We start from the raw sequence: 16,003 nt of genomic DNA on the forward strand, positions 1-16,003 counted from the left end.
TCAACACAGTATCCTCATCCTGCTTTCACACGCTCAGCCTGATTCAAAATCCATTCAGATGGATCCCCACAGAATCCTGAAGGACTGTCACCTGCTCACTTATCACCAGCATACTAGACTACGGCACCACACTGTACACTTACATCACACAGAAACCGCTCAGGAAACTACAGAACATTCAAAATGCCATAGCCAGACTGGTCCTCATTATCTCCTAACGCAGGCACATCATGCAATACCTCCAACACCTCCATTGGCTCCTTGTCAACAAGAGAATTACCTTCAAGCTCCTTACACATACTTACAAAGCTCTCCACGAAGCAGCCAGCATATCTGAACCACCGCCTCTCTTTCCACGGACCAGCCAGATAACTATGTTCCACCCAACTTGCCCTGACCACCGTCCCACAGATTCACAAGACCAGAACCAGACAAAGTTCCTTCTCCTACCTCTCCGCGATAACCTGAAACACCTTGCTCCTCCACTTTAAGCAATCTCCGTTGCTGACCTAATTCAGGGAGAATCTCAAGAACTGGCTCTTTGACTGAACCTCCATGCCCAGATGGATTAGCTGCCCCCCTCCCCCCCACCCCCTCGGCACCTTGAAACCCTCACAGGTGAGTAGCCGATGTAACCAAAAAGAGTCCACCCGTATTTTGAGTAACAGTCTTACCAATGGTCTTAATAATGTTTTTTAAGGGAAACAAATAACTTTTCTTAAAATAACCCTCACCCACCAATATGTCCCATGGTGGCATGCTTCTTCATCGGGTTCTTCCCGCCTCGCTGCGGGACAGGACGTGCTACAACCGAAGGAGACGGGGGAGCACTTTCTAGGCTGTTGACTATTAGGTGATTGGTAAAACGAGAGTGGGAGGGTCAAAAAAGTGTGTGTTATTATGCCACCATGGGAAATTCTGGTGGGTGAGTGTTATTTTAAGAAAACTCACTGTTTTCCTTAAAAACCATTATCAAGACCATTGGTAGGACTGTTACTCAAAATATGGGTGGACTTTTTTCTGTTACTTATGTAAGATAGGAGGCTGAGTCCACAGCAAACATGACCTCTCTTTCCCCTTTTTGTTTGTTTCGTAGAGTAGCCACTCTATACAAACTCCTGATTGATTGATTGAATCCACTGTCTGGAATGCATCCAGTGGATTTGTAAGGGTTTTATCCCAGTGTCGAGTGGGAATTGTGGTCCCAGCATTTCAAGGACCATCTTGGAGATTCCAGACCCTGACATTGTGTTTTGGACACTTTGGACCCTCAAGAGGAACTTCAGGAAAATGTTCTGGAAGTTTGGAGCAACTTTGGAAAAAGTTCAATAAGGGGACCGACTCAACAGCGAGAGACAAGGTGCCCACCTTCAACCGCGAGCTGGCCTGGTTTGCTAGTTCATCCTGCTGAAAAGCTCCAGAGGTCCAACTTCCAGAGTTTGACTTTGGAGATCCCTGGAAAGCAAGCCAGCGAATCCTCAATGAATCCTGGACTGGCGAGGAGCATTGAGGAACCCGGCAGAAAAGGCTCCAGAAAAGTCAGAAGGTAACATCTTGACCGAGGCCTGCAGCAAGGGTTATCCAAGCAGGTCTCCATTGCAGTAGGTCTGAAACTTTGACTTTGTCCCGGTCAAGTGCGACCAGATGTCCCACGGTGGTGCTATAGGTTTCTAAGTGCTATATAGTGCTAAAGCTTTAAAATTCATATCTCTTGTTCCCTACATTGCATATATGTCATTTTGGTGTAATTTTAAAGATAGAAAATATATCCAATTTTTATAAAATGGTGTGGGATTTTTATTGCATTGTCTTAATTAGTTAGTGAATTGGTGTTCTTAAATGCTTTACGTACCTGTCTCTTAAGTTAAGCCTGTCTGCTGGCAGTTCTGTTCAGTCGAAGAGCCAAGTCTTTAGTGTCTTCCTGAAGATGTTCAGGGATGGGGCGTGACTGATATCAATCAGAAGCTCGTTCCACGTCTTGGCCGCGATGTAGGAGAAGGCTCTTCTACCTGTTCTGGCTCTGTGGATGTGCTGGGTTTTGGCGAGGGGGCGAGCTTGGTGGATCTGAGGTTTCTCTTGGGTATGTGGAAGGAGATTCTCTCGTTGAAGTATTGGGGTCCAGTGTTGTGGAGGCATTTGTAGGCATGGATAAGTATCTTGAAGGTAACTCTCTTCTCAACGGGCAGCCAGTGGAGGTTCCACAGGTGTTGGGTGATGTGTTTGTTTAGAGGGATGCCAAGGATGAGTCTGGCTGCGGCGCTCTGTAATGGTCTGGAGCTTGCGGAGCAGAGATTTGTTGATCCCGGCGTAGAGTGTTTCCATAGTGCAGTCTTCTGGTGACGAGTGCGTAGATGACTGCTTTTGGGGAGATCCATTTTAAGGACTTTCGGAGGATGTGGAGTGTTGAAGCAGCTGGAGGTGAACGCGTTGACCTGTCGGGTCATGGAGAAGGAGGAGTCAAGTACGACGCGGAGGTTTCGGGTGTGGTCCGTGGGGGTGGGAGGGCTGCCGAGGGTGTTGTCCCATGCAGAGGATGAGGACTTGAGCCTCAGGCAGCTGCTGATCATCCATGATGCAACATCCTTCATTCCTTTCTGGAAGTTGAGTCTGGTGGTGATGGGAGCAGATGAGTTGGGAGTAGTCGGTGTAGGCTACTAAGCTGAGTTTGTGCTGTCTGACGATGGTGGCAAGCGGGGTCATGTGGATGTTGAAGAGTGTGGGGCTGAGCTTTGATCTTTTGGGTACTCCACAGTTGATTTATGTGGGTTCCAAGAGGAAGGGTGGCAGCCTGATTATTTGGGTTCTGCCAGTGAGGAACTAGCGAACTCTGTCAAGGGCAGTTCCTTGTATGCCGGCTTCTTGGAGTCTGGCGGTGACTGTGCAGTGGGAGATGTTGTCAAACGCTGCAGAGAAGTCGAGTAGGATCAGGGCTGCGATGTGTCCTTGGTTGAGGAGGGTGCGGATGTCATCTGTGGCGGCAAGTGGATCGGTCTCGGTGTTGTGGTTGCTGCGGAATCTGGATTCGGTGAGGTCAAGGATGGAGTTTTCCTTGATGAATGTTGTTAGTTATGCATTCATGGTCTTCTCAGTGAATTTGGCTGTGAAGCGGAGGAGGGAGATGGATAGGTAGTTCTTGAGATCCATGGGGTCGGCTGAGGGCTTGAGCAGGGGTCTGACTTCTGCTTGTTTCCAGTCATCGGGAAAGATGCCGGTCTTAAAGGTGGAGTTCATAGTGCGTTGTAGTTCTGGAGGGGTGGCAGCTCTGTGGAAGATGTGCAGTGGGCAGGGTTCTGTGGGGGCTCCTGAGTGGATGCCTTTCATGGTCGAAGTGGTGTCTTTGGTGGTGACTGGGGTCCAGGAGGAGGATATGGTGGGCTGGCTGGTGTTGCAGGAGGAGGGAGTAGTTTGGGTGCCTGGTCGTTGAAGTAGTTGTAGTGGCCCTTGATTTTCAGATGGAAGTAGGACCTGAGATTGTTGAAGAGGTCCTTGGAAGAGGTGATGTACGTGGTTTCGCTGGGGGGTTTGGTGAATACCTGGATGACGCTGAAGAGTTCCTTGGAGTTGCTAGCATTGGCGAGGATCTTGTTTTGGATGGAGGTCATTTTGGTGGATCTGATGGGTGGGTGGTATTCTCCCATGGCTTTCTTGAAGGTGGTGTGATTTTATGACATTTTGCTGTTTCTCCAGTATTTCTCGAGACGTCTGCAGGTGCGTCTGGCTTCCTGGAGGTCGGTGGTAAATCAGGTGGCCTTCCTGGGGCGCTGTCTGTCAGGGTTACCTAGAAGTGCGAGCTCCTCTGAGCAGTTGGAGATCCATCTGTGGAGTTCTTTGGCTGCAAGGTTGGTGTCGGTCGAGGTGATGGTGGCGTCGCAGTTGAGGGTGGAGTTGAGCTGCGCCTCAGTGACTTTGCTCTAGTTCCTTCGTGGAGGGGGCCGTGCAGGTTTGGGCGGCTTAGGTTTGTCGACGTGGAAGTGTACGCAGTGGTGGTCCGTCCATTGGAGTTGTGTGGTGTGGCTGAAATGGATGCTGTACCCTCCTGCTAAGATGGGGTCGAGGGTGTGTCCCTCCCTGTAGGTTGGCGCGGTGATGAGCTGTTTCAGTCCGATGTAGGCTAGGTTGTCTAGGAAGGTGGTGGAGTTGGGGTTGCTTGGGTTGTTGAGGTGGAAGTTCAGGCCTCTGATGAGTATGTAGTCCATGGAGGTGATGACATAGGGTGCGACGAGGTCAGCGATGGTAGTGGCGAACAAGGCACGGAGTCTGGGGGGGTCTATAGGCAAGGGTGCCACAAAATGTGGTTCTAGTGCATGTCTGGACCTGGAAGTGAAGGTGTTTAGTGGTGGATAAGGAGTCACTCATGCTGGAGGTTGTGAGTCAGAGGGAGCTCTTGTGTGCAATGGTGAGTCCTCCTCCCGGGCGGCTGAGGCGGTCCTTCCTCTGGATCTTGTATCTGTCAGGGATGGCTGTGGCGATCCTTCCTCTGGATCTTGTATCTGTCAGGGATGGCTGTGGCGATGTCGGGGCGGAGAAGGCATTGGTCCAGGTTTCTGTAAAGAAGACTACATCTGGTCAGCGGGTGTCGAGGAGGTCCCAAATCTCTATGGCGTGTCTGTGCAGGGAGCGCACATTAAGGAGGGTGCACCCGAGGGTTTCAGAGGTGTTGGCGTTCGGTGCAGGGGTGATGGCTGTGGGGGTGCGGGCAGTGGTGAAGATCTGGCAGCAGTGATGGCAGGAGAACTGTCTGTGGGTGTTGCTTGGCCTGGACAGCTGGTAGTTGTTGCTTCTTCCAGAGTTGAGTGCGAGGAGGGCAGCTAAGTTGAAGCGGTGGATGGTCAGTGAGCCAGGGTCCCTGGCGCTGGTCCCGGTCGGAAGCATATGGGCTTGCCCTTGGTCTGTCTTTGGCGCGCTAGCGGCACGCCTGCTGCACACGGCCACCAATAAATAGGTAAGGGGGAGGGAGGCACAACTGGGAGGCGGGAGCAGAAATCAACAGGGGAGAGGGGAGGGGCGCAGGAGCAGCAACGGCAGTAGAGGGAAGAGAAAAAACGGGCAGAGAGCCCAACAAAACAACCACAAAATGGCACAATGAGGCAAACAGAAAGGCACAATAAGGCAACAGTCACAGAATAAAGGGCACAGTAAGGTAACCGAAATTAACTAAGAGGGACACAATAAGGGAACAGAAATTAACTCAGAGGGACAACAGAATGTGCACAACACAGTCTGGACAGAGGCTCGAGAGAGCAGATCTCTGGCCGTGAGGTCAGAGGTCTTGCTCACCCTCTGAGCCCCAGACTGTGTTGGTGGCCTTATTGCCAGTGGAAGATGCATATTTACCACTTCTAATAACCCACTTTCTAACATCATGTATTATATCTTTGTGTTACGGAGGGTTCACTAGGGAAGGTTTCTTGCTAGTATTGTGGTACGTTTGAAATAATTAGCATTTGCATTTTTAATGCTTCCCTGTGGGGTTCAGTTCTTATTGCTTGCATATATGATTTATGAATAGACTATTTACTTTTAGGTCAGGTGTTAGAACCGTTTGACTTGACTATAATTATATTATGCTATACTTAGGTTCATACAGTGGTCTGTTGTTGTCCTTCATATTTTATTTTCCACCCATTACAGAATACAGCACAGAGCCAATGGGTCATACCACTTCAAATGTTGGCTGACTTTACAGTCATGACATTCTGCTCTTTCACAAGGATCATATCTCACACAGAGAGGTTTCCTTCAGTTCTAAGTACTACTGTTGTAAAGGGTGCTTTTTGAGACCAAAAAGATATTGTTGCTTTAAGCCATTTTTATAGTGGTTAGGGCGCAGCAGCTACCCCTAAAATTAAGTGGTAAAAAACGTGAAAGAACAAAATAAGCTTTGGCAAAGTCAAAAGGCTGGCAGCCAACGTCAGACCTATTGCTTCTGTAAATGCTTTTTTTGTCCATGTGATTATCTGTCACAGTGGATGATCACTCCCTCCCTCCCTGCCTTGTTTCAAAAAAGTGCCATACTATGATCAGTTGGTACCGGATCTGACACCTTGATTATATTACTTCACTATTTGGCATTTGTCTGTCCTAATATTTTCAACCCACCGATCTACACTAGTCCTATTTTAGGTCTCGCCTACTCAGCGCTGTATAGGAAAAAGACCTTTAGCAATCTCGCCGGTTTTGAGGCCAAAAACGTGCACGCTTTGCATTGCTTCAATGGCAACGTGTGCACGTTTGGCGATTCCCTTGCGGGAGCGAGCAGCGGCACCATATGTTAGCAATTATCATGCCTTGCTGCTCGCTTCCGCAGGGGAATCTGGCGCAGCACCCTCCTCTCTCCCTGCTGCCGTGCCAGGCGCGCATGCACTTGTTCATTCCTTCTTCACCTTTGATTTTCTTTCCCTATTTCACTGTCTTTTTCTTTGTTTTTATCCCTCTCTCTTGGTCTATCGATCTCAGCGATGCCTACATACTCTCTACTCTTCCCACTTCTCCCCCTCTCTCGAATTTCTGTGCATTTGACTATCTCTTTGCTCCTCTTGTTGCCCCCTCTCGTCTTTCTATGCCTCTTCCTCCCCCTTTCTCCACTTCACATTCTCCCCGCTCACATATTCACACTCAATCTTCCCCTCCTTTACTCCCCCTCCGCCCCCTCCCTTCGCCCCACCTGCTCTACTTGCCAGTCACAGTCCCACCCCAGAACTCTCTGACATCCCACCCCCTCGTTCCTTCCTCCCTTCCTCTCGCCCCTCCACAGTGCTGAGGAGGGGAAATTCGATTAATAGAACAGACAGACGGACTTTGGCTGCCTGGTTCAAGGAGGGACCTGACCTCTGACCTTAGTCCTTGCGAATGTCCTTAACCGAACCTGGCCATTGTGTCACCCAAGATTGTCCAAAGAATCTAATATGTTTCCATTGCTACTGTACATATAGCTATACATTTGGATATTTGGAGGGGTATTTATAAAGCGCGGCGTTCGCTCCGGAGGGAGCATCATGGCGCTGAAGGTCCTTGAGGCCAGGTCGCAGAGTGGTAGGGGGGAGGCTAGATGGAAGCTTTGGTCCAGTCATCGGGAAGGTTAAAAATCCATGTTTTGAGAAGTTGTCTTAGGTGTTTGGGCATGCTATTCCAGGCTTTGATAGCCAGGGAGCTTAGAGTTTTTCCTCCTTTAGACTTCAGGTTGAACCTGGTGGAGGACATGAAATTTTCTTGGGCAGAACGGAGGGAACGACTCGGGTTGTAATGTGGGAAGCGTCTAGTAAGATATATAGGGCCCGTTTTGTTAAAGGCCCGAAAGGCAACGATGAGAATCTTGAAAAGTATTCTCTTGTGCAGGGGAAGCCAGTGCAAGGTCTTTAGGGCTGCAGAGATTGAGGATTTGCGAGGTAATTTTAGGACAAGGCGGGCGGCAGTGTGTAGAACACTTTGGAGTTTGGAGAGAGTGGACTTCTTGGTCCCGGCCAGGAGGCCGTTACAGTAGTCCACGCGCGAGAGAACGAGGGCTACTGTTACCGTTTTTCTGGCATCTAGGGGGAGAAAGTCAAAAAACTTTCTGAGGGATTTAATTATGCCGAAGCATCTGCCGGCCACGGTCGTGGCATGATGGTCAAATGAAAGATCAGAGTCAAAAAGTACACCGAGGTTTCTAGCAGTAGTGACGGTCTGGGGGGGGCAACAGAATTATCAGGCCACCAAAGGGCAGGACAGAAAGAGGTGTTCTTTCCGATGGGGAGGATCTCTGTTTTACTAGAGTTGCACCGGAGGTGGTTGGAGTCCATCCATTGGAATACAGCAGTTAGGCAGTATTTAAGATTGAGCTCTGCGTTGTTGGAGTTGTCGTCTAGGGGAATGATCAACTGAGTATCATCGGCATACGAGGTGACAGTTATGCCGAATGATTCAATCAGGGTGAGGAGAGGGATAAGGTAAATATTAAAAAGGAGGGGACTTAGGATGGACCCTTGGGGAACTCCGGAGGAGACCATTTTCTCTTTAGATTGAAAAGGGCCCAGGGCGACAGATTGGGACCTGTCGCTGAGAAAAGATCTGATCCATGATAGGGCTGAGTCAGAGATGCCAATGTCCATTAATCTGTTGATCAGGATGGAGTGGGATATGGTGTCGAACGCTGCCGTGAGGTCAAGAAGGATCAGAATGGCCTTCTTCCTTTGATCTTGCAACGTTTTGATGGTGTCAGTCAGTTCAATTAAGGCAGTTTCGGTTGAGTGTTTAGACCGGAACCCAGATTGCTGAGGATGAAGTATGTTGTGGGTTTCCAGGTAGGATTTAAGTTCTTTATGGACTAACTGTTCTGTTATTTTTCCCAGAGCAGGGAGAAGGGTGATAGGACGGAGATTGGTCAAGTCCACTGGGGATTTATTAGCTTTTTTCATAAGTGGTTTGACAACACCCTTTTTCCATAAGCAAAGAACAGATCCGGAACTGAGAGACAGGTTGATAATGTCATTGACGGTAGGGTTTATCTCATCAATGATTTGATGGAGAATCTTGGGGGGACAGGGATCGGAAGGGGAGCCGGATTTGCAAGAAAGAATCGCATCTCTGGTTTGGGCCAGAGTGACCGGGGTGACATTTTTAAGATTGCCAACTGCCGAGCAAGGTTGATCGGGATGGGGAAGTGCATGGGGGGTTTGGGGAGGGGGGAAGTTCTTTTGGATGGAGGCGATTTTTTCGTCGAAGTATTCCGAGATCTTGTCGCATAGCTCTTGGGATGGGGGAATTTCAGGTTGGAGAGCTTTGGGATGAGTGAAGGTCTTTACTATTGAAAATAGGGTTTTTTGTTTTTGACTGGCTTCTTTCATGGCTTTTACGTAGAACGTTCTCTTGGCCGATTTGATGCCGGAGAGGTAGTTTTTCCTCTGAAGTATATAGGCGCGGCGGTCGTCATTGTCGTAGGTTCGACGCCATTTACGCTCAGCTTTCCTGCAGAGTAGATGTGCGGAAGCTAAGTCAGGTGTGAACCAGGGAGCGTTGTTTATAGTTTTCTTCTGAGTTCTATCAGGGTGATTAGTGGGGCTCCGTTTTGTGATTTCTTGTGTGAGCCAGTTATGGAAGAGGTCGGCATCTCATCCGCTGTTAATACACTGCCACAAGTGATGCATTTTCTCCTGTTCATACACTCTTAAATAAATGGCATTATTTACTGTAAATACATTATCACACAAGGGGCAATGCCTGCTATTAATGCTATTAATGCGCTGTCACACATGTTGCATTATCTTCTTAAGAATCTGCCACCCAAGAGACAGTAATGCCCTGTTGCCCTGTTGCGCGTTTACAGGAGGAGTGCCAATTAATCCTGTGGAACACCCTTCATTCCATTAATGCCCTAGGGTAGCCCCAATATCCGTAAATGGCCCCAGATTAGAAGCTGCTGACGCAATAAATATCCAGGGGTTGCTGTAATACCACAAGTAACGAGTGCCCGTGGATAGCTCCACCGAAACTGTTATTGTCTTCGGGTCCGATGATAGCAGTAGTGCCCTCATTAAAGCCCTAAACCCTGATGACAGTGGTATTGTCATTATTAATGCTTAGGCATTTGGAGGGCATTCCCGGCCATGCCTCCTGGTAATGTGCCCGCGCGGGCTCCTTCACCCGCCCCTCTTCTGCTGATCATCACATATTTGCTGTGCGCCTCATCGTTCCAGCTGCTAATTTTATACCCGGCTGCGATGCTGGGTACCTCGAGGCCGACGCCCCTCCCCACCTCCCCACCTCCGGATGCCAGAGGGCCAGGGGATGGGCCGGTGGCAAGCTGGTGTCTTCTGACACTGGGGCGAAGACACTTCGCAGCTAGGTGGCTTTCTTAACCTTTGCACCTCTCCACGCTCCTGGACAGACCCCTGCCTGACGGGCAGAGCGTCCTCTGGACCTCCCTGCCGAGCAAAAAATACAGACAAATGGACAGGCAAAGAGTTTTTTTCTGGATCTGGACACATTTTAAGTTCCAGTGGAGCAAGTACCTCCTTTAAACAGAGGCTTCTCCAGATCCGAATACAGTATACTAAGGACTTTAAGTTAGATGGAAAAAGTGAGTAGTCTTGAAAAAGGGCATGGTGTATGTAATTAAGGGCGTGGCTTAAACACATAAACTACATTTATGTGATTCCCATAGTGTGCCACCCGATTGGTATTTGGTGCCTCGCCCAGCTTTCTGTCATTGCATCTAGATACATAATACAACAACTAACATTTATCTACAACTAGCCAGGACTATTTGCTTTTCTAATGGTTGTTAGCTGCTCACGATAAATGAGAAACAACAATAATTATGCTTTAAATAATATTAAAAATGTTTCCATTCCAAAATTGTGAAATAGTGAATTAAACATTACCGTGACCTGTGAAATGGGTAGTGGTCTTTAGAGTGTCTGTCACTCCTGTTATGTTCACTGTGCTAGATATGTACTCCTATTTTGAGTCCACATCTCCTCCATCTGCATATCTTACGCCTCTTCTCTAGCCTTTTCAGCACCTTCTTTTCATTCTCTCCTGAATGCACTTCTTCGCATCACCTTCACGTCACCACCACAAACACACAATGCACTCATTCACGTGTAAGCACTAGATTTTCTTTTACTTTCGCTTTCTCAAAATTTTGACCACTATATGCCTCCTTCACACACATTTGCACAGATTCCCAGTTGCATCTGGAATACGTGACCATTGCTCTGTGCAACCTGCCTAGGTCAGGGATTGGATGACCATGTATTCTGAACACCTTTTTGACCTACTGATTGACACTGTGAGAAACTCACACTGCCTCCAGCCTCAACTCCACAGCTCTAAATCGTGGCCCATAATAACAAGCATATGCATAGCCAATAGGTCACACTTTTGGTACCTTATAAGTATTTAGTTATGCAGCACGATATCCTTAGTGCAACAACACCAACTGTTGCATGCCTGGACACTTATAAGGTCCCAAAGGCGAGACCTATTCGCTATGCCAATGCTTGTTTCATGTATTACTGCTTTCTTGAGGTGTTTTGACAAAACTGTACGAATCTGCATAGAAGCGAGGCATCATTTATCTTCGAAAAATCTCAAGCGTTCAGATATTGCTGGTGGAGAAGAGGGTGTAACATTTTGTTGTTTCTGTACAGACTTGACATAACTGCAATTACTATTTGTGTTTTTAATTTATATTTTCTATTGCTTGTGCTTGCCGAAAAATGTAAAACATGCCACACTTGCCAAGGCCAGACCTATTAGCTGTGGTAATGCATGTTCTATTAATGAGCATAAGCACAACCTTTTCACATTTTCTACTCCTTCAGAACTGTTCGAACAAAAATCGCATTGTTTCTGTTTCAGGATTACTATTTTAGAATTCAATACTGCATACGCTACAACCTAAAATATATTCAACTTTTTCTGTTTTACAGATATGCGTTATATTTGAGGACTTTGATAAAATGCAGACTATTTCAAACCTACTTGTTGAAAAACTGGATATTTCTGTAACCATCTCCCCCCCACACTTTTATCACACACCGGAATCTGTGGAAGCTCTTCGGTAAGCTTTTGAACTAAAGTTGCTTTTTCATTTGAGTGACCCATGCACAGTACAAGTCCGAAAAAAGAAGTGGGGGAACTAACCTAGTTATACATCCCGGCGTGCTACATCACGGAGTGCTACATCACGGCGCACTACATCAAGGTACAATACATCAAGGCACACTACATCAAGGCACACTACATCAAGGCGTACGACATCACGGCGCATGACATCACAGCCCATGACATCACAGGAATTTACATAATAGAAAGTGGCATCACAAGCCTCGACTTTAAAGGACGTGGCATCACAAGAAGTGACATACGATCCGAAGCCCTGACATATATGTTTAGCAGGTCTATTGTGTGTAAGTTTGAGCGCATTACGAGGATAATAGCACAGTGAGCTGTGGAAGATATGTGACTTCTACACCTTGCAGTCCCCCAGTTTTATGCCATGCATCCTGTACATTCAATTACAAACTTGTATAATTTATTGTACATGTAACATGCATGTGTTGATGTAAGGCGCTCTGACACCCTGCATTGGGAAGAGTAGGGCTGTACAAGAAAAAAATAGTGGTACTTAAATTATTTCAACGCCTCCTCAGGTGTATTAAGCTCTATATAGATGTAATTTGCTGTGTGTAAATACTGGGAAAGACCAACACTACTGACATTCTTACTGTGCATGCATATCTCCTAAACAGGGACTGAACCAAGTCAAAACAAAGTGAAAAGCTGCCTCTCCTAAGTATGTGTGAAGTGCTAACCTTTGTTCCCCTCCGCTTTGCATCTAAGTGTGAGGCTCCTGACTGCTCACAGCCCAGAGACTCACAAAAGGAGGCCTGACGACCCCTCAAATTCGGCCTTTCTTATTGGCCTAGCAGGAGTCTTCAATAAGAAAGCCCCTTCCCAGCCTGCATGTTGGTGCTTGTTGTAGAAGGAAAGCAGACAACGTGCAGACGCTGCTGGAAGTTTCCCGGTGTTTGGAAATCACACCAGAGCGAGTTGAGCACATTATTCAGTGCGGCCCAAATTCTTGGCAGGTTGGACGGCGTTCAACCTGCAAAAATAGTAGGCGGATGCCGCTTCCACCCACCCCCCTATATCCCCGACTCGTGCCCTGGACCCAAGTAAAGCAACAAGGCTAGCAAGACGACCTTTTTAAACCTGCTCGAAAAAACCTATGTCCTGAAATATATTATCTGTGTGCCTTATGAAATTTCTTGATATTGATTTGTTGCCAAAGTGTATACTGCCGCTATTCTACACGTTTTTGTTCTGACTTTCGGTCCAAACAAATTTTAATATGGTCTGCATTTTTCGATTTCTAGAAGGAGAGTTTGCCTTGCTGCTGTTGGAAATGCACGGCGTAAAGCTCAGGAAGTCTGTCGTTTGGTTGGACAGACACTGGGAAAGCCTTTGCTGATCAGGGAAGATGAGATGAAAGAGTGGGAATGCCAAGCAGACAACCAGCAAGATGGATTGTCCATTCAACAGAAAATTAAAAACATAACAATATCTGCTGCATCAAAAGTCTTTGCCACATTCGAAATAAAAGGAAATAAAAAAAATGTTAAGCTGAGTTAATGGATTAGTAATAGCATGTGTAAATTTTCACGGACTGGTTAGCACATCACAATACTCAGATCTTCATGGCCACAATAGAAGTATTAATTGGCAATAAAATCAATGTCTACCCCCTTAAAGAGATATAATTACTTACTTGCTTACTAATTCGCGCAAAACGTTATAAAGTTGAAAATGTTGCTATAAAAGAAGTGCTCTGTTTCCATTCTCATTTTTCCAGTCATTGAGCGTGTTCTCCTGCCTTTTCCTGTGTCCATGTGGTAATTCCCTTCAGCCCGTGCTGGAAATGAATCCTGGGACAGAAGGATTTATGTGGAGAAGGGTGCACATGCTCATGCAAAAATCTGGTGAAAAACCAAGGAACTTTATTTGATAGGCCACCTTTCATCTTTATGCAGAAAAAAGCCCTTTGTTTTCAGCCTCACCTTTCCAGACTTTGGTCTTTTTCTTTTTCCTCTCTCTGGGTCTCTGTGGACTCTTGGTCTTTGTGCAGCAAGGCTTGTATGGAGGCAGGAAATCTTATGTGATACGGTGCAGTCACACTAGAAGATACCCGAGTGTTAGTTCCATCTTCTTCACGGATCAAGGCGACGAACCATGAATTGAGCAAATTGCTTTGACACTGCTGTCAGGCTGGAAGGTTAGTTGGTGGCAGGCATAACAGTCTGCTTATATCGTGGTGCTCAGCTACAGAAAGGAGTATCTGACATACTTCTGTGAACATCAATGCTATTTTGTTATATAAAACTCTGGACCATTAATTATGAAAACATGCTTAGACAAAAAAAACCACAACAGATTACTTTTGTTTAGTGAGGAGGTGAAGGTTAATAAAATCATGGTACAGTCACCTATGCGAACTCTTACGAGACTTAACATTGTTTGCTACTAGACCACACAACGAGGCTGTGAAAGTTAATGTTATTACTGCTCTTCGTTCATGCTATTGGGTTCTATAATTGAAGATATTGTTAACAACCAATCCCCTTTAGACTAGAGCTTGGATTCAGGTTTGTACGGTAGAGAAGAACCTAAAGCTAGACCGTTGTCTTCGCAGATGGTATTATTAGAACTTCTGTCCTGCTGGCATACGAAGAGGTACTTTCCTCCATTAGTGTATGTACAGAATTTGTTTAACATTTACATTTGAATGAAATAATTTACTTGCATATAGCAGGACTTTCACGAACCACAAAAAATTGGCTCATAACCCACAATCTGGGAAACGCTGTGCTAGAAGCCCTTTCCAGTAAAAATAGCAAAGGTACCGACTAATGATCAGCTACAGAAGAATCAGGAGTGTGATTGTAGCAATAAGGAACCCACTAGATACGTGAGGTATAGGAACCTGTCAAAACAAAGGGTATGGGGGCGTGGCCAAGATGGCAACCTGAGCGGCAGCAAGACCTCGAGGCTCCCCGCTCCAGGTCCCCTATCCCGGCCTTTTCTTCGCACTAATACCCCAGTTTGGTGAGGTTTGAATCCGGGAGCAATAGAGAGACGAGGTGCCCAGCTGAGGAGCTGCCTGGGCTCCGAGAGACACTGTACAGCCGGAGCTGTGGTCTGCGGTCTGCATCCACGACATGGCGGCTGCATGAGACTCAAGCGGTGTGGCGGGCGCCTGGGCCCCACAAGAGCCCTTAATACCAAAAGACACACCTACAGTCTCACTCATGTGTATGAAAGCAATTTATGCAGTATGGCCCAACCTCTCTCGAAACTAACTTAAGTGATGTGTATCATCAAGGGGGAGACATCCCTTAGGGATAAGAACCCTCACTCACCCAAAGGTGACATGCTTCATCATATGGGTCCTCCTTACCAGTGTAGAAAACCTAGTCAACACTGGAGCTGCTACTTTGGGGTTTAAGGAAGGAGCTCAGAGATGCTTTTTTGGTAAAGAGAAGGATAGTAATCCCATATGTGAGATGTTGAGTGTAGTGAGGTTTGCAGCGCTGCGTGAAAGAATAGGAAGTGAATTAAAACTGTCTAGATAGAAATCACTGACAATTACTTTATTAATGTGTTCTACCTGACAGGATTAAAATGAAACAACACAGTGGTATGGATTTACAACCACTGTCACTTTGTGGTCAACATGTTTCAGCCTGTTGATCAAACCTATGTATCAGCGGCTTTCTTCAGGACCAGATATAATCGTGCTATTGCTGCTGCAACAATATGAAAAATAATAAAGTTTATAAAGTTTATACAACACCGGTATTCCTGTTTTTCTTTCTTTTGTCAGGTTATACCCAAGGTATCCTCAACTGTAGGATAGCCCTGCCTCACCTCTACCTGACAGGCTGCTCTGGAGGGAGGCCCCGCGCTTTCCGTCGGTACCTCGAATCAAAAAAGAGCTCGCCCCGGTGAGGAGCTGCCTGGGGCTCCGAGAGACACTGTACAGCCAGAGCTGTGGTCTGCGGTCTGCATCCCCGACATGGTGGCTACATGAGACACGAGCGGTGTGGCGGGTGCCTGGGCCCCACAAGAGCCACCTGGCCTGGTGCCGGGCTGCTGCCGCCGGCCGACTGCCGTCCTGGAGGTGTTAGAGGCGTGAGACCGGAGCACCGGTGAGCGCGGCTGCGGGGGTGACTGGCGGCGGCTGCGGGACCCCTGGAGGTGTCGCGAAACCCGGGCGCCCAGGCCTGCCGACCTGGGGCTGGCCGCCGATTCCCCAGCGGGCGCCCAGACAACGTTAAGCACCAGCTGCCACTGAGCACTCTCGAGAGCGGAGGTGAGGAGCTGCTTCCCGAGGCAGGGACGGGGGAGGCGGCAAGCGGCAGGCAGCGCTGGAGGCCGAGACATCCGATCCCGGCGGGTGCGAAAATCTAGGCTGAGGCTTTGAGGCCTACGTGACTGGCCTGACTGCGGCCTGTCCTGGCCC

The 16,003-nt window shown here is 47.5% G+C and overlaps 1 protein-coding gene across 2 annotated transcripts in view; it reads left to right on the forward strand.

Moving 5' to 3' along the window:
* Window positions 1-15,329, forward strand: part of IRAK1BP1 (interleukin 1 receptor associated kinase 1 binding protein 1) — a 124,871-nt gene extending 109,542 nt beyond the window's left edge. The window contains exons 3-4 of one of the 2 annotated variants that reach the window (XM_086926529.1): window positions 11,412-11,542; window positions 12,861-15,329. In XM_086926529.1, coding sequence (XP_086782655.1) covers window positions 11,412-11,542; window positions 12,861-13,116 — 387 coding nt within the window. In that variant the 3' untranslated portion in view covers window positions 13,117-15,329. The remainder of the gene's footprint in view (window positions 1-11,411; window positions 11,543-12,860) is intronic. The other variant, XM_086926530.1, reaches the window with a different exon arrangement.
* Window positions 15,330-16,003: the final 674 nt, after the last annotated feature.

This window comes from Lissotriton vulgaris, chromosome 6, assembly GCF_964263255.1.
Source record: "Lissotriton vulgaris chromosome 6, aLisVul1.2, whole genome shotgun sequence".
In the NCBI taxonomy this organism is placed as follows: domain Eukaryota; kingdom Metazoa; phylum Chordata; class Amphibia; order Caudata; family Salamandridae; genus Lissotriton; species Lissotriton vulgaris.